This window comes from Halichoerus grypus, chromosome 13 (assembly GCF_964656455.1).
Source record: "Halichoerus grypus chromosome 13, mHalGry1.hap1.1, whole genome shotgun sequence".
Classification (NCBI taxonomy): domain Eukaryota; kingdom Metazoa; phylum Chordata; class Mammalia; order Carnivora; family Phocidae; genus Halichoerus; species Halichoerus grypus.
This window is the reverse complement of record NC_135724.1, coordinates 47,005,527-47,031,076: the sequence shown is the minus strand read 5'-3', so window position 1 is coordinate 47,031,076 and position 25,550 is coordinate 47,005,527. Positions and strand designations below refer to the sequence as shown.

At 41.1% G+C, this 25,550-nt stretch overlaps 1 protein-coding gene across 8 annotated transcripts in view; it reads right to left on the bottom strand.

Annotated features, from left to right (window-relative positions):
• The window catches only part of SLC35D4 (solute carrier family 35 member D4), a 113,966-nt gene extending 96,586 nt beyond the window's left edge, over positions 1 to 17,380 (bottom strand). For all 8 annotated transcript variants that reach the window (XM_036098090.2, XM_036098093.2, XM_036098096.2 and 5 more), the window contains exons 1-3: positions 17,215 to 17,380; positions 15,962 to 16,008; positions 8,796 to 8,873 (exon numbers count right to left, since the gene is read on the bottom strand). In XM_036098090.2, the coding sequence (XP_035953983.2) occupies positions 8,796 to 8,873; positions 15,962 to 16,008; positions 17,215 to 17,286 (197 nt within the window). In that variant the 5' untranslated portion in view covers positions 17,287 to 17,380. The remainder of the gene's footprint in view (positions 1 to 8,795; positions 8,874 to 15,961; positions 16,009 to 17,214) is intronic.
• Positions 17,381 to 25,550: the final 8,170 nt, after the last annotated feature.

Below are 25,550 nucleotides of genomic sequence, written 5' to 3'. Positions count from 1 at the left end.
ATCCACAATGACGTTTTCATTTGCAAGGAAAATAAAACTGCATTCTGGCCTTGCCATTGGTCATCAGGTATGCCAAGCACCTCACGGTTTACTATTGCCTCCCCGCCCGGAACCTTCTCCCTCCAGACCCCTGCATGGCTCACTCTCTCACATATTCAGACCTCTGCTCAAAAGTCATCTTATCCATGAGTCAAGGAACAACCCCCCGACCCCCACCCACTAGAACCCACTCAGGCACACACACAGACATGCCTACTCCCCTACCTGGCTTCATTTTTCTCTACACTTACTGCCATCTGACACATCATATACTTCCATTTTCCTTTGTTTCTTGTCCATCTATCTCAACGAGAAGGTATGCTCTATGAGGGCAAGGATTTTTGTCTGTTTTGTTCACTGTGCACCCCCCCACACACACCAAGAACAATGTCTGGTATATCTGCTAGACACTCAAATATTTGCTGAAGCAATCATCATATATTACTTTGTAACTTAAAAAAAAGATTTTCCCTTCTTTCTCTAGATGGATACAAGGAGAAAAACAACAGCCACAAAACACACCAGAAAACTCAAGGCATGACCCTAATTCACATTTCTTCCTATGCTTTTCTGAAGCCCTTCAGAGACTTTGCTCTGAACAGAATTGCTGGTGCTTAGAGCTACTAGATTTTTAAGGGCAGGGATGAAAGTAAAAAATACCTGCATCCTGCCATTTGCCTCTTTGAAATGGCCCTAATGGGAATTCTAACAATAAACAATAAACATTTCTAATAATCAAGTTGTAACCTCTAACTGGGACAATGGAAAACTAACTGCAGTGAAAAACAAACAAACATGTTTTCTTCAAAAGACATGAACTCAGAAACTTGGCATGGAGGCAGTCATTTTGTTTTCTATAATAATTTATCTCGTTTTCTTATTAAAAAGTCATACCTATCCATGCTAGAAAATTTTCAAAATACAGGTAATCAAGAAAAACATTACAATGACCATCCCACTACCCAAAGATAATCACTGTTACTACCTTACTAAGTCTACCCTCCAAATAGTGCCCATATGCACGTATATGAACACACAGTGAAAATGGGATCCTACCGAACGCATTGTTCCATAATCTGCTTAACATCTTTCTGTGTCGAAAAATCATCACCGATTTATCACTAATTGAGTAATAGCCTATTGCTGGACATAGAAATGAATCCTCTTTTTACTATTCTAATGCTGTAAGAGTTATCCTTGAATACACGCCCTTTTCATATTCATGTTTTTGCAGTGGAATTGCTGCTCAAAGATCCATGCATCAAAGTGCAGAACTGGTTATGAAATCGCCTTCCAGAGAACTTACCCTGACTCTACCCTCTGCTATGGGTTACATGCTTGTATTCCCCCAAAATTCAGACGTTGACATCCGAACCCCAGCGTGATGTATTTGGAGGTGGGGCCTCTGGGAGGTAATAAGGTCATGAGGGTGGAGCCCTCATGATGGGATTAGCGCCCTTTAAAAGAGACAGACCTTGCTTTCTCTCTCTCTCTCTCCCTCTCTCCCTCTCTCCCTCTCTCTCTCCCTCTCTCCCTCTCTCTCCCTCCCTCCCTCTCCCTCTCCACAGTGAAGGATACAAGAAGACAGACAAGAAGAGGTCCTCACCAGAACCTAACCACGCTGGCACCCTGATCTCGGACCTCCCAACCTCCAGAACCATGAGAAATCAGTGTTTGCTGTTTAAGCCACCCAATCTCTGGTATTTTTGTTATAGCAGCCTGAGCTTAGATTATTTATATTTTTATATTTTTTAAATATATATAAAATTTATATATCTATATATAAATAATCTATACATATAGGTTATATATTTTATTTATATATTTATTACATATAATTATATAATATATAGATATACTTATATAAATAGATATATATTTATTATATATATTTCTTAAATAGATATTATATAAATAAATACATATTATATATTCATATATAAATAAATATTATTTATATAAATATATTACATATAATACATATTAAATATATAATATTTATATAATATATATTTATATATTTATAAATACATACTTATTTTTATATAATATATATACCCTTCCACTGCAACTCTAAGATTCTACAATAGCCAAATACCTGCACATTAGGAACAAACCAGGCACATTTTCTCCAACTATAATTTATAAGGTGGCATCATCTGGGCCCCCCATGCTCGTTTATTCTTTCCTTGTCCTATGTGCCAACAAAGGAGGCAAGCTGGAATTAAATCCTGAGGTGGTCCTGGAAGAATCTCGGGTCTCTGTGGTACGAGGACCTCTGAGGAGCTGCTGAGCCAGTGAGTGTATCTGTGTGCATAGGGAGGGATCTCACAGCAACTCCTCGGGGGAAAGGACTATTTGCCACAGGGTCTGGTTTGAAAACTGTGGTGATAACATAGTTTTTCTTACATGATTTGTAAGCACAAGTATTGCATCTTGTTTGAGTCGTGGGCTTGTTTGTTTTTTTGCTTGTGCACGCTCTCCTGTCTCTAAGAACCCTGATGAATAAAGCATTTTACAAGCAGCTAACAATAGTCTGTTGCCATGAATTATAAAACTGTTGTTATCAAGATGAAGGCTAATTAAATTAAATCACTTGTTTTTCAAATAGAGCATGCATTATGGAAGGAACATCTGCTCCCTCAAAACAGTCAGAAGTTTATCTGTTCATGGGTGCCTGAAGGGCTCCTTGAGCCAAGTTCTTGAAAATTCTCTGCATTATGCTGACACCTAGTGGAACTAAAAACAGTTTCCAAACATAAAAATACCAAGCCACCAAGATTCTGGCGTTCATGAAGACTATTGGAATTGCCTAAAACAGTAACACCTCGCAACTGCACAGTCAAATTTGCTTTATAGTTTACAAGGACTTGTGCATTTCTCCTCCTCCTCCTCCTTCTTCTTCTCTTTCTTCTTCCTCCCCTTCTTCTTCTTCCCCCCTCCTCCTCCTTCTTCTTCCTCTTCTTCTTTTGACTTCTACATATATTAACTCCCTACTTACAGCAGAGGCCTAGATTTCATTTGTTGGGGTCCATTATTGGTAGATATGGTCCTCCAAGAATCTTACTCACTATTCTCCCTCTTTCCTACTATTCTTAGACCTTTCCTCCTTCATTCTTTATTCTTCCTCTGACTCACAGAGGGTCAACTCCCTTGACAAAATTCAGCCCTAGTATTACTTGAACTCAAGAACCCCGTGATGATACTGTTTTTCACAAAGCATAACTTAGAACAAGAGTCAGCAAACTATAGCCCACGGGCCAAATACCATAATGTATGCTTTAAACCTCTTACAATTTAATTTGATAATTATACCTCAATAAAGCTGAAAAAAAAATTCCTGTCCTTCTATCATCCCTGGCCTCATGGACTCTTCTCCTGAGAACTACCATAATCACCACACCAACACCAATCAGATTTTATTCAATATTATGTCCCTTCAGTGGTTCTCCATGTTTCCTGAAAATGCTTTGAAAGCTAGTTTTATTACTCCCAAAAAGTCATTCCTACATATCTACATAAAGCATTCCTCTGGAGAAAAAAAAAAAAAAAACAGGAAAAATATCAAAAACACAAGAATTTGAGTGTTAACTTTCCTCAGTGGGCAAAGGTAACTGTTCGTCAAACTATAAGAGTCACTCAAAATGAAATGCCAACACATTAAAACATATTTGAGAAATTCCAAACACCAGTAGCTTTGATGAAGGTGAGCTATCTCACTTAAAAACAAATAATCAATCATAAAAAGAACTATTCTAATTGATTTGCTCACTGTTCTTTAGGGACAGGGCTGAGTTAATTTGGAGGTTTTATCAAAGAAATTGTTTATGGTTCTCCAGCGAAGATTCTCAATGGAAAATTTAGGAGTGGGGCTTTCTTCTTCATCTGTTAGAAACCTCTAGTCATGGGGCACCTGGATGGTTCAGATGGTTAAGCATCTGCCATCGGCTCAGGTCATGATCCCAGGGTCCTGGGATCGAGGCCCATGTTGGGCTCCTTGCTCAGCGGGGAGCCTGCTTCTCCCTCTCCCTCTGCCCCCCATTCATGCTTGCTCTCTCTCTCTCAAATAAATAAATAAAATCTTAAAAAAAAAGAAACCATAGTCACAAAGGTATCATGACACAGAATTATTAACTTAGAACTTCTCATACTTGAAAACTTGGGAGTTAGGGCGCCTGGGTGGCTCAGTTGGTTAAGCGACTGCCTTCGGCTCAGGTCATGATTCTGGAGTCCCTGGATCGAGTCCCGCATCGGGCTCCCTGCTCGGCAGGGAGTCTGCTTCTCCCTCTGACCCTCCCCCCTCTCATGTGCTCTCTCTCATTCTCTCTCTCTCAAATAAATAAATAAAATCTTTAAAAAAAAAAAAAAAGAAAACTTGGGAGTTAAAAATTTGCTGTCTTAGGCATAGTGAACAAAAAGTAGTAAGTACATTAAAAAGTACTCTCCAGATGTCTTTATTTAAACATGTAGTCTGGTAATAAAGGAACCAGAGCATGGTGTGTAAAGTCTCCAATGAAATCACACCTGATTCTATAAGCAATGGTTCAAGAATCTAGTAAAGAATGCCGTGGTCTCTCTGCCAGATGTCCGGTCACAGTGTTCTGGATGACGTTCTGGAAACAAAGAGCCTACAGCACAGGACTTCAACATCTGCTAAAAAATCACATCGACGTTCGGCAATGGTTTGGCCATGGCAGTAGCTGCCATATAAGGACAAACCGGTGCCTAAAAACCAGGGCTCTCTTCCCCGAGACAGAAGGCCTCAGGGCATCGCCCAACCCTTGGTGATAACTGGTTGCTGAGTAAAACTCCTGGAGAAGATTGATCCCATCGGGTCACTCAATGGAGTCAATACATGACATGGCCATGACTGACCAACACAGCAGATATGGCCTCTCTGCAGAGTAGGAAATGTGGTGCCGGGATCTGTGACCTGGTTTTTTGTTTTGTTTTTTAAAGATTTTATTTATTTATTTCACAGAAAGAGAGATAGCGAGAGCAGGAACACAAGCAGGGGGAGTGGGAGAGGGAGAAGCAGGCTTCCCGCGGAGCAGGGAGCCCAATGCGGGGCTCGATCCCAGGATCCTGAGATCATAACCTGAGCCGAAGGCAGACGCTTAACGACTGAGCCACCCAGGCGCCCCATCTGTGACCTGTTTTAAGAGGGAATCTGGGATTCTGCTGTGCTCCAGGCTATCAGGGGGCTAAATGAGCTCTCCTGGCATATGTTATTAAGTACCAATTTGGAGACCACCCACCAGCCCCACTGGTACAATCCCCACTCCACAATGACCTCGGGGACTCCAAGCTGTCTGCCTGCTGCTGTTTCCATTTTTAGTAGAGTCCAGCCTCTCCTAGCTCCACCCAAGTGCACAGTCACACAGCAAAGCTGGGCTTTGCTTCTCTACTGACACGATCAGAAAGCCAAGCCCAGTAGGAAACAGCAACCATGGCAAACACAAACCTAGCCCACAGGCACACACGAAGGAACACCAGCGCCGGGTCCTTGCTGCTAGCCATCTGGGAACTCCCCTTTGCCAAGGGCCCGTGGCAACTGGAAATCCTGGGCTGTACCCGCAGTTATTAACCACAAGATCCACTACAAAATAAGATGCTATGATCTTTGACAGGAGCTTAACTGAGCTGACATTGTGTGTAAGGCTGTGAATCCACCTAAGAAGGTCCAGGAGGTAAAAGTGAGAAGGTCTCTGAGAATTAGCAGGGGGACTGAAAGGGGACATGACCACAGGTCTGCAATGGGGAGAACCTAGCATCACGCAAGTTCAAGGGACAGCAGTGTCTAGTGGGCCTCAAATTTCTACCGTTGGAGGATCACTTCTTCCAGGGAAAGAACCTGAGAATTTTTGACTTTACCCAGTTCTATGAGTCATTCCTCCTTCCCCTCCCCCAAAAGGCAGAAAAATAATTCTGTCAATGGATGGATGCATAAACAAACATAAAATGGAATATTATTCAGCCTTAAAGAGGAAGGAGATCCTAACACTTGCGACAATTCTGAAGACGTTATGTTAAGTGAAATAACAAGTCACAAAAGGACAAATACTGTATGCTTCCACTTAAGTGAGTTACCTAGAGTAGGCAAATTCATAGAGATGAAAAGTAGAACAGTGGTTACCGGGGGCTGGAGGGAGGGAAGGCAGGATGGAGAGTTACTGTTTGTTATGGAATTTCTGTTTGGGATGATGGAAAAGTTCTGCAAATGGATGGTGGTGATGGTTGCACAACATTGGGAATGCACTTAATGCCACTGAATTGTACACTTAAAAATTGTTTAGAAATGGTAAATTTTATATTACGTATATTTTTCCACAGAAATTTTTTTAAGTATGACCAATAGCATAGCTTTTAAGGAAACATGGCTAAAGTAATGTTTTGGGGTTTTTGGTTTTTCGTTTTTTTTAGAGAGAGTATTATTAGTTTCAGAGGTAGAGTTCAGTGATTCATCAGTCTTATATAATACCCAGCGCTCATTACATCACATGCCCTCCTTAATGTCCATCACCCAGTTACCCTATCCCCCCACTTCCATCCTCTCCAGCAACCCTCAGTTTGTTTCCTACGATTTAAGAGTCTCTTATGGTTTGTCTCCCTCTGTGATTTTGTTTTATTTTTTCCCTCCCTTCCCCTATGATCCTCTGTTTTGTTTCTTAAATTCCACATATGAGTGAAATCATATGATAATTGTCTTTCCCTGATTGACTTATTTCACTTAACATAATACCCTCTGTTCCATCCATGTTGTTGCAAATGGCAAGATTTCATTTTTTTGATGGCTGAGGAGTATTCCATTGAATATATATCCTACATCTTCTTTATCCATTCATCTGTTGATGGACATCTGGGCTCTTTCCATAGTTTTGCTATTGTGGACATTGCTGCTATAAAATTGGGGTACAGGTGCCCCTTTGGATCAGTACATTTGTATTATTTAAAAGACTATTATGAAGTAAATAATTCACATCAGAAATTATAAGATAATTATCAGGAACGCTGTAAACAGAGTGGAGGACCCATGTTCATGAGCATGAGTGGACCCCAGTCCCCAATCTGATAGTTCCTTCATTCTAGTCCAGTCTCTTGCCTCTGTGAAGGAATAAACTGAACCGTGTGGAATCAGGATGCTTCATTATGTAACTAAATATTAGAACTATCACAGGCCTTGTGGATTCAGGGCACTATTTGTTTAAATGAAGACCCAGCTCTCACTGAACCATCCACCGAAACAATGGAGTATAAAGTAAGCCCTCTGCTTAATATCACATATAAAATCCCAAAAGTATCTTTATTTTATGAAGGTGAGGATGTTATACAGGTGAAGGTCAATGACTTGATCATTCACTAGGGCTGTTTGTCTTGTCTATATAAAGCTGACTTCATTTGCTTGTCATTTTGTGCATCATGCCAGGTGAGGCATGATGTTCTGGAAGAATCGTGAGAGTTTATCTAGGTGAGGCAGGAGTGGATAGCCAATTCAGGTTATAATTTTGGCTGAAAAATGTCACGGTCTTTGAGATTTCTTTTAAATCTATTCAACAAGTTGTCTTAATAGATTCATAACAACTAATTTAATGTGTGATGTGAAATGGACCCTGGATCAGAATCAGACAGGGAGGAACGTAATAAAGGATATTATAGAGAAAACTGGAAAAATATGAATTTAGTCTGGAGATGAGATAAGAGTATTGCATCGATATTAATTTCCTGATTTTGATTACTGAGCTGTAGTCATGTAAGAAAATGTCCTTGCGGGGCACCTGGGTGGCTCGGTTGGTTAAGCGACTGCCTTCAGCTCAGGTCATGATCCCGGGGTCCTGGGATCGAGCCCCACTTTGGGCTCCTTGCTCAGCAGGAGTCTGCTTCTCCCTCTCCCACTGCCTGCTATTCCACCTGCCTGTGCTTAATCTGTATCAAATAAGTAAATAAAATATTAAAAAAAAAAAGAAGAAGAAAAGAAAATGTCCTTGCTCTTAGGAAATACACATGAAAGGGGCACCTGGGGGCACAGTTGATTGGGCGATCAACTCCTGGTTTTGGTTCAGGTGGTGATCTCAGGGTCATGAGATCGAGCCCCACATTGGGCTTTGTGCTCAGCACAGAGTCTGCTTGAGATTCTCCCTCTCCCTCTGCCACTCCCTCTTTTGTACTTGCGTGCTCTCTCAAGTAAATAAGTAAATCTTAAAAAAAAAAAAGAAAATACAAACTAAAGAATTTAGAAGTAAAGAAAAGAGGCATTTTACTCTCAAATCTGCAACTTACTCTCACATAGTTCAGGAAAAAAAATATATATATATATATCTCAAGAGCAAATGGTGGGAGAGGCGTGGTAAAATAATAATTGAGGAACATGAGTAAAAGGTATGGAAGTTCTTTGTACTATTTCTAACTGTTCTATAAAGTAGTAAATAATTTCAAAATTAAAAATTTACCAAAAAAATTTAAGTTGATTTAGAAATTCATTCACCGTGCTCCCATGATCTATAACAAAGCCCAATTAATACAGTGTTATAAATTATGTATCTTGATTAATCTTAATATCATTTTAGTAACTAACCAGGAAAACACTCCTTGAGTTCTATATGATTATAAAAGCACTAAAATCTCAAGGTTAGAAGGGAACTAAGAGATGAAGCAACTCAAATAAACATCCATATTTCCCAAAGTAACACCAGAAGTTAAATAATGTGAAAAGAATGCAGGGTATGAATCATGAATCAAGCAAGAAGAGGCTGTTTTACCTTAAACTGCTGTTGATCTCGGCCCAGCCCAGTTTCCATGACACATGAAGCAAAAGTCCACCAATTAATGTCTGCCACCTGAAAAGAATACAAGCCAATGTGAATTTGAGAGAGTGCTATGGTCTCCAACACCATCCAGCCCCAGCAGACCCACTGGCTGACGTAAATATACACACCTAAGCCTTCCTACAACTCTTTTCTCCCATTCTCTCCTAACTGGTATCCCAGTTCCCAGACCCCTCCTTCTCAACCTGTACTATTCTCGAGTGTAGCTGTACTGTTCAGTGCTCACACTGATATTCTTCTCTTCTTATTCTAGACTTTTCCCCGAACAATCTCACCCACAGTCCCCACTTCTCCCATTGCCCTGCACTGATGATTCCCAAATCCCTGTGCTCACCTGGATACTGCCACCTTGATACCCTACAAGCTCCCAATGATAACTTGCCTAAAACATTACCTTGAACTTCCCTTCCCCATTCTGATCTACTGCCCCATCCCTAACCAACCAAACCAGAGCCCAGATGTCATCCTAGCTCTTCCTCCTCAGTCACCTCCCTCATCTGTTCACAAAATCCTATTGCATGTAATCCCCTAACAGTTCTCAAGTGCCATGCCTTCTCTTTCCCATACCTTCTGCCTCTGCCTAATGAGACTCCCCTCGTGGCACACCTGAACCGAGCATCAGTCCCCTAACTGGTGTCCCTATCCCCAGGATGGTCCCACAACATCCATTCTCTACCTTGCAGCCACAGGGCTTGTTCTAGAATGCAAACTTAATTTTGCCACTCGCTCATTTTAAAAACGGTTGATTCTTCCCAGGTGGCCAGCAGCAACTCCCAATCTCTTTTCTGCCACGACACACCGGGGGCCACGTAGCTCACGTGAGACGCACTTCCTCAGCATGCAGAGCACAGGGGGGACCAGGCTGTGAATTACGCACCCCGGCCCCTCCCATGGCACAAAGCACAGCAAAGTTCAAAATGAGTGAGAGGCTACCACAGGCATGACTTCCCCTTGTTCCACTCTAATTGCTTTATTTTAGGTGAGCCATTCATAGACTTCAAAACCTTATTTTATGACTGGAGACACCTCACCCCGGAAGTGATTACAACACACCCGTGGGTTGTGACATAACAATGGAGAACTGCTGGCCTCCAGGATAAAGTCACTTGCGTGTGACACACAAGCCTTCCCAGACTTGCAGTCTCCCCTTTCCAAGACCAGCTCCTGTCCATCTGCCACGGGCAGCGACATTCCAGCCATACTGAACCCCCCACAGCCTCGGGAATGTGCCAGTCATCCCATACTTTTAAGAGTTTCCATGTGCTGTCCTCTTGACCCCTCATATTCTCCCATCTCCTTGTGTGTTGGCGAACACCTGCTCATCCTTTAAGATCCAGTTTTTACGCCTCCTTTGTGAAACCTTCTCTAACCCGGCCAAGCAGAGCAGACAGATACGGGTCATGCCCTCCAACAGCGTAATCTAGAGCAGTGGCACTCAACCGTATGTCCCCCCCCCAGGGGACATTTGGCAGTACCTAGAGACATTTTTGGTTGTCATAACTGGAGGTAGGGGAAGGGAGGGTGGCAACTGGCATCTGGTGAGTCGTAGCCAGGGATGCTGCCAAATATCCTACCACGTGCAGGACAGCCCCATAACAAAGGGTTACCCAGCTCAAAATGTCAATAGTAATTTGAGAGATGACAGTGGCCCGTGAAGGGACAATTTGGATGAAGAAGGTGGACAGATTCTGAGGATGTTTAGGAGGTCCTGGTGGTTAAGTAGATGTCGGGGATGAAGGGGCACCTGGGTGGCTCAGATGGTTGAGCATCTGCCTTCGGCTTGGGTTGTGATCCCGGGGTCCTGGGATCGAGTCCCGCGTCGGGCTCCCTGCTCGGCGGGGAGCCTGCTTCTCCCTCTGCCTCTGCCTCTCTCTCTCTCTCTCTCTCTGACTCTCATGAATAAATAAATAAAAAAAAAAACATTAAAAAAAAAAGATGTCGGGGATGAAGGAGACAAGGGAATCAACTCCCACGTTTCTGGGAGTTCTTCAGTCGGGCAACTGGATGGAAGGTACCATTCACTGCAAGTAAATTTAAGGGACAGGCAGGAGAGAAAAGAAAGCTGTACGAGGGCAGGGATCTTTGCTTTCTCCACTGATGTACCTCTCATGTCTAAAACAGTGCCTGGCACACAGTATGCATCCAATAAGGATTTGTAGAATGAGTTACTCCGCCCAACTGTGTACCTCCTACGTTCCAGGCATTGTTCTAAGCACTGGGGATAGATACTCCAGTGACAAAAGAGATTAAAAAAAAAAATTCTTCCATTTGTAGACCTTACAGTCTGTTGGAGGAGGGACATTCAGTCTGACCCATCCACAGATACACAGGGGAAAAAGGCAATCCAGATGTAGAGATCCTCCTTTCCCACCTAAGTTCCCTAAGGCTCTCTACCTGGAGAGAACTGCAAGACAGTCAGGACCAGAAAATGATTCCTATTCACTAAAAGAGAAAACAACATCCCAGCTTTATTGACGGAAATACAGTGGTTTCCCCCCTTACTTGTGGGGGATCATTTTAAGACCCTTGGGGATGCCTGAAACTGCAGAGTGCCGAACCAAATATATGTTATGTTTTTTCCTACACGTACATACCTATGATAAAGTTGAATTTATAAATTAGGCCCCGTAGGAGATTAACAACAATAACCAATAATAAAACAGAACAATTGTAACAATATGCTGTGATAAAAGTTATATGAATGTGGTTTCTCTCTCAAAATCTCTGTACTCACCCTTCTTCTCGCAATGCTGCAAGATGATAAATGCCCACATGGTGAGGTGAAGTGAGGTGAATGAGGTAGGCATTCTGACATACCCGTAGGCTACCATTCACCTCTGACAAGTCAGGGGAGAATCATCTATTTCCAGAGAGAACTGACCGCGGGTGACCGAAACCGCAGAGAGCGAAACTGTGGATAAGGGGGGGACTACTGTATATGTAATCATAAACAATATTTTTTTTAAGTTTTGCTATGAAATATTAGGGAGAAACTTGACAAGGTCATTCTGAATTTTACCTGAAGTAATATACTGGTGATACTATAAAGAACAAAAATCCAAAAGTATAAAAAAGGAAGTGCTTTAAAGTCTTCTTCCCTTGCCTGTCCACTCTCTGTGCAGCTTCCACCTTTCTAAGGGTAACCACTCTTGGTAGTTTCTTCACCTTTTTTTATTTTTATTTATTAATTTTTTAAAGATTTTATTTATTTATTTGTCAGAGAGAGAGAGCACAAGCAGGGGGAGCGGCAGGCAGATGGAGAAGCGGGCTCCCCGCTGAGCAGGGAGCCCGATATGGGGCTCGATCCCAGGACCCTGGGATCATGACCTGAGCCGAAGGTGGACGCTTAACTGACTGAGCCACCCAGGCACCCCTTCACCTTTTTTTAAATAAGGAAAACATACACACACATTTCTACACGATGGTATTGTACCACCCTGTTACAGACTTGCTTTTGTCCCCCATTAAATGCATTTTGAAAACCTTTTCAATACCTGAGAGTGTCCTTATTATTTTTTGTCATTTGAATAATATTCCATTAAGGCTATAATATAATTTATTTAATGGGTTCTGTAGAGATGAAAATCAGGTTGTTTAAAAATGCTTGCTATCACAGAGCTGCAATGTTTCCCACGTATGTCTTCGTACATATTTCATTTACAAAAGTGCAAGTAAACCTCTCAAATAAATCCCTGGAAGTGGAATTGCAGAAGTGAAGGATTCAAACTGTTGCGATAGTGTTACATATTGCCAAAGTGTCACTCACAGATACTGTACCAATTTGCCACCCCAGATCCATGTAGGAGAGCACCTGTTTTCTACATCTTCACCAACGTTGTGTTATCAAATTTTGAAATTTTTTTTTTTTAAAGATTTTATTTATTTATTTGAGAGAGAGAATGAGATAGAGAGAGAGCATGAGAAGGGGGAGGGTCAGAGGGAGAAGCAGACTCCCCGCCGAGCAGGGAGTCCGATGCGGGACTCAATCCCGGGACTCCAGGATCATGACCTGAGCCGAAGGAGTTGCTTAACCAACTGAGCCACCCAGGCGCCCCTAAATTTTGAAATTTTATTTTGCACATCTTATAGGCAAAATAGGATTTTTCAATATTGATTTTAATTATATTTTTCTTATGAATGAAGAATTATTTGTAAATAGAGATTTTTGGTTTTGATATTAAATTCTAGCTTTAGGGGCACCTGGGTGGCTCAGTCAGTTAAGCATCTACCTTCGACTCAGGTCATGACCTAGGGGTCCTGGGATTGAGTCCTACCTCGGGTTCCCTGCTTAGCGAGGAGTCTGCCTCCTCCTCTCCCTCTGCCCCTCCGCACCATTCTCTCTCTCTCGCTCACTCTCTCTCTCAAATAATTAAATAAAATTTAAAAAAATAAAATAAAATCTAGCTTTAGGGCAGTAAGATTGTATAATTGTTACTTTGAGCAAATTATTGCTTGTTTTATTCATAGTGAATATTCCCTGGGCATTTGAGAAGAGGGTATAGTTTCTATTTTAAAGATGCAGGGTTTGATATTTACCTATTAATTGTATTATTTAGCTTATATATATACATACACACACACACACACGGACACTAGCTTTTTGTTTGTCCACTGTCATGGAAAAATAGTGGCAAATTTGTCTCCTATTAATTGTATGTTTCTACGTATTCCTGATATTTCTGCCCCATTGTCTGGCTGGTAGATATTCATCACTATTTTATTTTCATTTTGAACGGCACACTCCAACATGTCTTTTCATAACATTTATAACGTATCTTTTCATTTTGAACTGCATGCTTTTTTTAGCATCATAACACATCTTTCTTCATATGTTTAGTCCTTTTTGTCCTGGACCTTGTCTGGCAAAGATCATGACCCCTGCTCTTTTGTTTGCATTTGTATAATATTAAAAAAAAAAAAAAAAAAAAAAAGAATGAGGGATGTCCTGCTCTATGACATATTTAAATGCTATAATAATTAAAACAATTTAGCAGTAGCCCCTTTTCATAAAAATTGACAAATACTCAAAAATAGACCCTAGAAAAATAACTTTATATATGATATTAACAACCCAAAGGCAAAAGGAAAGATTATACAATAAAGTAGAAAATATAGGGCTAGTATATGAGGCTCAGTCAGTGGAGCATGCAACTCTTGATCTTGGTGTTGTGAGTTCGAGCCCTGCATTGGGCTCCATGCTCAGCATGGAGTCTGCTTGAGATTCTCTCTCCCTCACCCTCTGCTCCTCCCACTCATGCTCTCTTTCTCTCTCTCTCAAATAAATAAATAAACCTTTTTTAAAAAAACATAGGGCTAGTATAAATGAAACTAGGGGAGGGATGATTTCCTCACATTACACATTTAAATAAATGGACAATGATTAAAAATTGAATAAAGCTTTAATGAAATGTAGGTAAATATCTACATGAGCTTGTGATGGAGAAGAATAAACATTAAAGCAATGGTACCAATCACAATCATCAATATTTGTCCACTCTAAAAATAAAACAATTTTTTAAAGATTTTATGTATTTATATGGGAGAGAGACAGAGGGAGAGAGCAAGCATAAGCAGGGGGAGGGGCAGAGGGAGAGGGAGAAGCAGGCTCCCCACTGAGCAGGGGGCCTGATGCAGGGCTGGATCCCAGGACCCTGAGCTCATGACCTGAGCCAAAGGTAGACACCCAACCGACCGAGCCACCCAGGCACCCTAAAACGACTTTTTTTTAAAAGCTTGAGCGGAGAGGCACCTAGGTGGTGCAGTCAGTTAAGCATCCAACTCTTGGTTTCAGCTCAGGTTGTGATCTTGGGATCGTGAAATCGAGCCCTGCGTGAGGCTCCGCACTCAGCACAGAGTCGGCTTGAGTTTCTCTCTCCTTCTTCCTCTGTTCCTCTCTCCCACGCTCACGCTTTCTTTCTCTCTCTAAAATAAATAAATCTTAACTAAATTAATTAATTAAATAAAAAGCTTGAGTGGGGATGAGGTGAGGAAGGGAAATGTGAGTGCCATAGCACTCTGTGCTGCTTCTATAACATCTCCACTATGACCTAGCTCCACACCCCTTTTTCCTCATCTCTTTTTTCTAAGAATGGCATTCTTCAATCATAAGACCACATGCTAGATTTATCTGTAGTTCTTTCTGTTGCTTCCGTCTTACATCTTAGCAATAAATTCTCTGTGATGTCACTTAAAAATATATTTAAATAATCAAAATAAGTATGAACAAAATGAAAAGGCAAAGGACAAACTGCAAAAAAAGAAATTTCTAATAAACATGATGGACAAGTGGTTGGCGTTCTTAAAATATGAAGAAGTCATTAAATTAATAAGAAAGATACTAAAACCCCAGTAAAAATAAAAGGGAAAAGGCACAAGTAGACAATTCACTGATAAAAGCAATACAAATGGGTAACACACATAAGAAAACAGTCCAGCTTCATGAAAAATGTAAGACAAAACAATGTGATACCATTTGGGGCTCATGCAGCAGAGAGAGGAGAAAAACAGTCATGGTTTAAGTACAATATTATAGAAACTTTGTCACAATGTAAATTGGTAATACATTTCTGAAAAAGAATTTAATATTCAGGAGGAATACTAAAGAAGTTCATATTCTTTAACCAAAATTTCTTACATAGGAATCTATCCCAAAGAAATAGCTAGAAATTTGACAGATTTGAATATAACAAATGTCTGATAACATCGTTGTTTTTATGCCCCCAAAATGGGACACAATTTAAATGCCCATTAATAGAATGGCTAAATGAATTACCGTATGTCTATTTCATAAAAAAATCTATGTAGTCATTAAAAATATTTTTTTTTTTTAAAGATTTATTTATTTGAGAGAGAGAGAAAGCACTTGAGCGGTGGGGGGGGGGGGGGAGGGAGTGGGAGAGAAAGAATCTCAAGCAGACTCCCTGCTGAATGCAGAGCCCAAAGTGGGGCTCGATCTCACGATCCTGAGATCATGACCTGACCAGAAATCAAGAGTCAGAAGCTTAACCTACTGAGCCACCCAGGCACCCCAAAAATATTTTAAAGAACAGCTAATGATGCTGGTTGGACAAATGTGTATAAAGAGCATAAAAGATACTCACCCTTGGAATAACGTAGGGTAGGTAAATTTCAAGACAGACAGGACATACTAAAAAACAAATACCAGATTAGTGGACATTTTCAAATTATCGAGAATTGATTGTATAATCAAAGAAATCCCTACTGAAGAAACATAAATACACTCAAGTTTCAAAAAGGCTTTTATCCTTCCCCCCAAAAATCACACATTGGGCAAAAATTTTAAAAAAGAAAGACCTTCCAAGTCATACTAAAAAGAGCGGGTCTATTTTTCCCCAGTATTGTCAGAAGCATGACCACCTGTCGGTCGGGGAATGGAACTGGGATCATCAGCAAATTGGGATGCACAGCAGCTGGGTCTGATGCTGTGGAAGTCCAACCACTCAGCCTCTTTCCAGACCCCGGAACTGCAGCAACTGTTGAAAACTGGACTTAAGTCTCTTTTCTCAGGGTATCCACCTTATCTACTAATTTACCTAAAATCCAATCCCCCTTCTTTGTCTCTCTTTAAGCAAGCCAACCTGGTCTGGAGACCAAAAGGAAGCATAACTGTCCTGGTTGAAACAGTGGCATAATTTAAGAGTTACAAAGTCCCTACCAGAGTCCCACTGTGAAGGACTACCCCTCCCACCCCTACCAGGAAGGTCCTATGTATGGATTTTTAAAGGCCCATCACCAGAACTAAAAATCAACTGGACAGGGAGAAGGAGGGTTCTGGCGCATCCTCTGAGCATACTGAAGTCAGCCACTCACATTAAGAGAGAAGGTATAGGGAAATGCTATTTGTTAATAGTTTTTTTTCCAGAGAGCAAGAGGGGTTTGGTGTTTTGGGGGGGCAGTGGAGACCCCAGCGTAGGAGAAAGTGGTCCGGGGCCTGGCATCACCACTTTGTCTTGGTTTCCAGCCCAATGTCCAGGACAGGAGGGGATGCCCCAATCTAGCTCACAGCGGTCCAACATTTCCCTGCATGGTACCAAATCCAAGGCCAGTTTCCCCCTCCCAACAAAATAAAAAACATGGTACAATTGCTTTTCTGCCGTTTCACAAAAAGGGTTTCACGACATTACTTTAAATAAAATTAACTTTATATTTTATTTTCAAAAATAATTCCACGAATCCTATTCCTAAATAAGGGTTCCCTACACAGTCAGCTTCGTCTCCACCACCATCAGGAAAAATCAGATAAACAGCTGGAGGCTGCATCTGTTCCACGGACGATTTGGGGACCCAGATCTCCCACGTGCAATCATCGCCGCCCCGCGCCCGCCCCCCTCACCTTGTTCGTGAGGTAAGAAGCCAGGTAGCAGGTACAAAAGGTGAGGCCCACCAGGCACCTCCTCACGCACATCGGTGAGCCCTCGCGCCTTCCCGGGGACCCTGGGGGAGCTCCGCGACAGCCTCCGGGAGCCGGGCCACCGCCTCTGCTGCCAGGACAGCCACGTGGCTCCAAGCTCGGCCAATCGGCGAGGCGCCCCCCCCCGCCCCCGACCCCGCGCCTGCCTCTTAAAGGAACCGGGCCTGCGCTGGTTCCGCAGCTGCCCTGCGGGCAAGCGGCTTCCGGCTGCGGGGGAAGGTCGGGGGAGCAATTAGATCGCCCTGCAGGGGCTGCGACCACCTGTGGAGAAAGGGCGGACAGTAGTCGCTGTAAAAAAGTTGAAAATGGTAGACGAGGAAAAATTGCAGTTTACAAAACAGTTCACGACACTCCATTACCGTTTAAAGAAAACTGTCCATCGCTGTCTCTAAAGGATGGACCAAAATGTTGCTTTACTGAATTTTCCCCATATTCCACATTGAGTCTGTATTACTTTTGCAAAAGACACCAAACAAAAAGTTAATGAAAACTATTATTTTAAAAGAAGGAACACTGAGGAGCTAGAATGAGTGTAGTTTTTTTTTCCCTTAAGTCATTCCACTGTGTTGAAATTTACATAAAATGAGAAATCCTCCCAAAAGTAGAGTTTCAAGCACTGCCCCTATTCCTAGTATATAGGGTGGAAATTTTACCTAGTTAGGCTTCTGGCAAATAGGAGTTAACATACCCAAAGCATGTTGATGGACTCTGTCAGGAACTAGAGGTACAAGTGTTGCCCAAGTGCAGAAACACAGATTTTGAAAATGCCCCCCATACCAGGAAAACTTCACTTTTTAAAATTTGTATTCCCTGTGTAAAATTGTTTATCAAACTATATTATCCAAGCAAACACTACATATATTGTCTCTACATAAAAGATAAATAAACTAAAAAGTAATTTTCCCTTGACATTATTTTAGGAAACCTACTTCAGAGCTAAATAGTCCTTACAAAGAAAAGTTTTGCCCAGTAGAATTCCTTTGAAATCAATAGCTGGTACTTACTTGATATTCTCTGAGCACTTTTAGTACATGAACAAGTTTGGGCCCTGTTATTTCCTAGTTATTACTTAACTTATTTTTTTGACAGAATTTGCTTAACAAGCAGGAACAACAAGAACAGTAAAGAACCATGCAAATAGAAGCTGACATTTGTAGCAAAAGTGCTGATAGATCGTGCCAGAGCCATCGATTTTTCCAAAGCTGTATTATTGTTTCACAAAACAAACTAAACTAAGACTGAATGAAAATAAAATCATCAGGTCTTACATTGTCAAACAATCTGGCGTATACGAGATTGAGTTAGACCTAAACACACAAAAAGATTTAACTACTCGTATGGTTAATTGAGATCTTTGAGGCCGAAGGTCATAGTTAATTTGTTTTTTTGATAATGGATCCATAAGTGCTCAATAAATGTTTGTTGAAAAAAAAAAAAGAGGGGAGCTCAGATAAAACAATGCCTTTGGGGGTTTTCCCCCAACAAATCTTTTTAATAATGAATTTTTTTGACAGCACACATGGAAAATTCTCAAAAGATGGCAGAAGCAGCAGCATACTTTTGGAAACACCATAAATCCCACTTTAAAAGCAGCCACCTAGGTGGCTCAATTGGTTGAGCGACTGACTCTTAATTTCAACTCAGGTCATGATCTCAGGGTTGTGGGATTGAGTCCCCGCATTGGGCTCAGTGCTGGGTGTGGAGCCTGTTTAAGGTTCTCTCTGCCCCTCCCCCTGCCCTCTCTCTCTTTCTCTCTCCCTCTCTAAAAAAAATAATAACTAAATTAAAAACAAACATCAAGATTTCTTATGAATATAGATACAAAAATCCTCAACAAAACACTAGGGAAAGGAATCCAGCAACATGTGAAAGGAATTCACACCAAGATCAGGTGTGATTTTTCCCAGGAATGCAAGATGGGTTTAACATGCAAAAATCAATTCATGTAATACACCATATCAATAAAATAAGAACAAAAACCACATGATCATCTCAATAGAAACAGATAAGGCATTTGACAACATTCAACACCTCTTTATGATTAAAAACATTTAACAAAATGAGGAATAGAAGGGAATTTCTTCAATATGATAGAAAGCATCTGTGAAAACCCCACAGCTAGCATTATACTTAATGGTGAAAGACAACGCTTTCCTCCCTAAAATCAGGAACAAGACAAGGATGACCATTCTTGCCACTTCTATTTTACATAATATTGGAAGTTCTAGCCAGGACAATAAGGCAAGAAAATAAAATAAAAGGCGAGATCTATTGCAAAAATGAACAAACAAACAAAAACCCAAAGAAACGGAGGGGCCTGGGTGGCTCAGTTGATTAAGCATCCAACTCTTGGTTTTGGCTCAGGTCATGATCTCAGGGTCTTGAGATCAGCCCCAAGTAGGGCTCCGCAAGCAGCGGGGAGTCTGCTTAAGACTGTCTCTCCCTCTCCCTCTGCCTTTGATCCCCAGGCACACTCTCTCTCAAATAAATAAATCTTAAAAAACACACACACAAAGAAACAAAAAACTATCTCTACTATAGATGACAAGATTTTGAATATAAAAACCCCTCGGACACCTGGCTGGCTCAGTTGGTGGGGCATGCTACTCTCGATCTCGGCGTTGTTAAGTTTGAGCCCTATGTTGGGTGTAGAAATTACTTAAAAATAAAATCTTAAAAAGAGTCATTGAGGATGATATGGTCTAATACACATTTAATATGAGTTCTGTCAAAAAAGAATACAAGGGCACCTGGGTGGCTCAGTCATTAAGCGTCTGCCTTCAGCTCAGGTCATGATTCCAGGACCTTGGGATCAAGCCCCACATCGGGCTCCCTGCTTGGCGGGGAGTCTGCTTCTCCCTCTTCTGCTCCCCCTGCTTGTGTTCCCTCTCTCGCTGTGTCTCTCTCTGTCAAATAAATAAATAAATAAATCTTTAAAAAAAAAAAGAATACAGAAAATGTGAAAGAGGCATTTTTTCCAGAACTAAAATAGAGTGAATCTTCAGATACAGTTTGTGTGTTTGTTTGTTTGTTTGTTTGTTTATAAAGATTTTATTTATTTATTAGAGAGAGCACAAGCAGGGGGAGCAGCAGGGAGAGGGATAGGCAGGCTCCTGCTGAGCAGGAAGCCTGACGAGGGGCTCGATCCCAGGACCCTGGGACCATGACCCAAGCTGAAGGCAGACGCCTAACTGACTGAGTCACCCAGGTGCCCCTTCAGATATAGTTCAGACAACAAATCCCGAGCAAACTACATGAAAAGAAATCCACTTAGCCATATTTTCATATTTAAATTCATATTTTGATTATAGTAAAAAAAACAACATAATTCACTATCTTAACTTTTTTTTTTAAAGATTCACTTATTTATTTGAGAGAGAGAGAGAGCACAAGTGGGAGGGACAGAGGGAGAGGGAGAGATAATCTCAAGCAGACTCCTCGCTGAGTGTGGAGCCGGACTCGGGGGGCTCCTGAGCCGAAACCAAGAGTCAGATGCTTAACCAGCTGTGCCACCCAGACACCCCACTATCTTAACCATTTTTAAATGCATACTACAGTAGTGTTAAGTATATACATATTGTTGTGCATATATCTCTAGAACTTCACATCTTGCTAAACTGGGGTTTAGCAAGTTAAACCTGAAACTCTAGGTCTATTGAATGACTCCTCTTTCCCTGTTTACCCTTAGCCCCCAACAACCACCATTCTACTTTCTGGGTCTAAAAGTTTGACTACCTTAGATACCTCTTGTAAGTAGAATCAAATACATATTTTTTATTAAATATTATTCTCCTTTCATTTATCCTTTATAGCCAGATTATTATATCAATTTTTTATATATTGTGCAGTAAAGGAAGCAAAACAAAATACCTGTTATTAAAAAGTGGCAGTGGGTTGCATAGGGTTCAGAACCATTAAGTCCCAATTGAACCCAACTGAACCATATCCATAACATTGCACTCTAGCAACATTTTTGTTTTAAGATTTTATTTTTAAGTAATCTCTGTACTTGACGTGGAGCTCAAACTCACAACTCCTAGATCAAGTCTCATGCTCTACTGACTGAGCCAGTCAGGTGCCCCAAGTAACCTTATGAAAATGCTTAGTTGTTGCTAAATACACCACAGACTTTCCTGCCCCTATGCCTTGTCTTACAGCATTCTTTCCCCCTGAAACTAGCTTTATAGCTTCTCTCCAACCTTCACGGCGTAGTTTGGTGGCACCTCCCTCCTCCATGTAGCCTTTCCACATCTCATTAACCCGCAGTGAATCCTGAAACATCCACTCTTTATAGATGTTTTTTGGCAATTAATCATGCACTCTTTTGAGACAGAAGTGTGTTATTATGTAATGTGTGAATATATTATCTCTCCAACTATATCTGATAGTTCTTTGTTTCTCCCACAGGGTTTCAGGAGTATCCTAGGCAGTTAATAAATATTTGTTGATTGCCTGAAACAACTACTTGCGAAATAGACTCAATTAGTGTCAGTATTAAAGACTAAAGAGTTTTATATCTATTCTCTTTATTTTTTTAATTATTTTTTTTAAGTAGGCTCCATGCCCAATGTGGGGCTTGAACTCATGACCTTGAGAGTCACATGCTCTACCAACTGAGCCAGCCACAGATGCCCCTGTTCTCTTTAGATACCAAGAATCTGCTGATTCCATGTGTTTAGGCAGTGCTAATTCTAGAATAGCTTTGTCTCTGCTGAGCACCAGTGAGTTTATCAAGAGGTGATAGGGAGTAAATCTGAAGCTAAATCCTTTAAACATTGTGCTTATTCCATTTCACAGAGACATGGCCGTTACATCATTCAAGGACTCACTCTTAAATTACATAGGACTATATGCCATTGTTCGTAAACCACACTTTTTATATTAATAATATTTATAAATGTGAACTGTAAACTTTTTCAATATTGTAAATTTCATTCTCTTCCTTTTTAAGAATTATGTGGTTGGTGGCATCAGGGATATACCTTAAATCATTAAAATCATTAAAATTGTTAACCCACAAGCTCTATTCTAACCTGGAATTCCATCCTATGGTGAAAGAACTTCCCTTATTCCCACAGCCTGCCTTCTCTAAAACTTGAGCACCCTCTGAGACTGTTTATCTCCCACTGGTGTCCAGGGCAAGGAGTAAGGGTCAGCATTCTTTGCTATCTCCAGATCAACTCCCAAAACATTAAACCTGCATCCAACCCCTCAGGAAAATGGCTCTCCTCTGGCATCTCTGACCATCCCTCTCTCACTCTGTCTAAGCTTCCTTACCAGCATCATCTACAAACCTCTGGGGTACAATCTGCACATATTCGAAAGACTCTGGCACCTGCTCATAGTCATTGCACTCCACCCCAAGCCCTGCCATCCTGCTGGATGATTTTAAGGTCCATGTGGATCCAACATCCTGACTTTTTATCCTGTTCCCTTAAGCTTCCGAACCTCATCCTCACCATTGCTTCTCCATGACTTCCTCTGACTTGGGAATAACCTGCCTCTGCTCTACCTCTAAAACTCAAAATAGCACTCTCTCTCACTTGTGCTCTCTGTCTCCTTCCCTGAGATGAAATTCACATAACATAAAATTAACCATTTCATTTTTTTAAGATTCACTTACTTATTTTGAAGAGAGAAAGAGGGAGAGAGAGAGAAAAAGAGCAAGTGCGTGGGGGCGGGGGGGCAGAGGGAGAGAGAATCTCTCCGGGATCATGACCTGAGCCAAAGGCAGATGCCTAACCGAGTGAACCACCCAGGCACCCAGTTGGTTTCCTTTAAAGGCTGCTCTTCTTGGCTTATAGATGGCTGCCCTCTTGTTGCCCCTTCACATGGATGTCCCTCTGTGAGCAGGTGCCCTAGATGTCTCTTTCTTTTCTTATAAGAACACCAGTCATACCAGATTAGGGCCCCACCTTAGGATCATTATTTTAACTTAGTCACCTCTGTGAGAACTTATCTCTGCATATTCTTACATTCTGAGATACTGGGGGTTGAGACTTCAATATATGAATTTTGGGGGACATGATTCAATCCATAAAAGTTGCTTTTCATGGCTGAATAATATTCTGTTGAATGTATATACCATATTTTGTTTATCCATTCATCCACTGATGGACATTTGGCTTGTTTCCACCTTTTGGCTATTGTGAATAATGGTTTCATGAACATTCAGGTACAAGTATTTGTTTAGTACCTGTTTTCAATTCTCCTGGGTACATACCTAGGAGTGGAATTGCTGGGTCATATAATTCTATGTTTAACTTTTTGAGGAACTGCCAAATTGTTTTCCACAGCAACAGCACCATTTTACATTCCCACCAGCCATGTAGGAGGGTTCTCCACATCTTCACCAACTCTTTGCTATTGAGCTCACTACCTCTTCACTCTTTAGCTCCGTTAGGGCTTTTCTCCCATTGAATTTCTTCACTCAACTTCATCAAAATCTCTTGTCCCTTAACTCCTTACATCCCCCTAAAAGCTATCTCCTTTTTCATTTCTTTCCATAGCTAATATAAATAACATAATTCATTATGTGTGACACTGACTCTCCAAATGTCAGTTTTTCAATCTATAAAATGGGGATAACAATATCCCTCAGAATTGTCTGAACAACCAAATGAGCTATGGGGTGCCTGGGTGGCTCATCGGTTAAGCGTCTGACTCTTGATTTCAGTTCGGGTCGTGAGATCAAGGCCTGCGTTGGTCTCCATGCTCAGCAGGGGGAGTCTGCTGGAGATTCTCTCTCTCTCTCTCTCTCTCCCTCTCTCCCTCTGCCCCTCCCCCACCTGTGCCCTCTCTCTCTCTCTCTCTCAAACAAGTAAATAAGTATATATTAAAAAAAGAACCAAATGAGCTAATCTGCTTGAAGTGTTTAGTTCAACACATCAGTAAGCGTTCACTAAATGGTAGCTATGATAATGACTATCAGATTTCTAATTTTAGCCCTTACTTTTTCTCATAAACTCCAGGCTGCCATTGGTCATTTTCAACTGCATCCATTCAGTTCATTCATTCACAGATGTTTTTTTTTTTAAAGATTTTTAAAATTTTTTTATTAGACAGAGAGAAAGTACAAGCAGGGGGAGCAGCAGAGGGAGAAGGGGAAGCAGGCTCCCCGCTGAGCAGGGAAGCCGATGTGGGGTTCGATCCTAGGACCCCAGGATCATGACCCGAGCCGAAGGCAGATGCTTAACCGTCTGAGCCACCCAGGCACCCCATTCACAGATATTTATTGAGGCACCATACTAGGCATTGATTTCAACAGTGAACAGAATGAACACGGTCCCTGCTCTCAGAGAGTAAAAAGAAAATAGGCAAATAAATGTGTATTTATACATTTTGATAGCTGCTATTTTCATAGGCAACTTAAGTTTAACATACCCAAAATTAACATTATCTTCCCTCCAAACCAGATCTTCAGATACCACCATCTACCCAATCAACCAGTTGAAAAATCAGAAGTTATTTCAGCTCTTTGAACTTCATTGAGATGCCTTACCTCCCATTCCACCACTACCCCTACTCCGTAACTGCAAACATCAGGCGCCAAAACCCAAAAATAAAATCTTGGAAATAAGAGAAATGAGATAAGAGTTGGGATATTCAAAGTCGTCTTATAGAAATAAAAGAAATTTCTGAGACTTGAAATTAGTCTCAAAATATAAACACATTTAAAGAATGTGTCAGTGGAAGTCCAGGCAACCCTCGTCATTAATTGCCTGGCAGGCTTTCCAGTCTCCAGCCTCACCTCTCCCCAGTACACCCATCAGACAGCAGTCAGAATTATCTTCCTAGTAAGCAAATCTAAAAACATTATTCTTCCCATTTAAAATCTTTTAATGACTATTGTCTAAACTCTGAAGTTCTTAGCATTAAAATCTCTTAGACCTGGCCCTTCCCTGCATTCTCCAACCCAATCTTTTACTTTGTCCCTTTTGAACTCTGGCTTCAGGCTATGTCAAACCACTTGCCCTTTTCCAATGCTTGTTGTATACAGTTCCTCCTTCCCTTCTGTGGAAGCCGCCACTTGCCCTACAGGCTATCTTAGTGATGCCTGCTTATCTTTCAAGATTGAGTTCAGTGTCATCAACTCTAAGAAATCATTCCTGAACATCTAAGTAGATCTGACCTCTTTCTTTTATGTCATCCCTGCGTATACTTTTATCATAGCATCTTTAACTTAATTGTACTGTGTTTATGACTTCAAGGTCCATAAGGATGTGCACCTATTTTTATTCATATTTGTCACATCAATG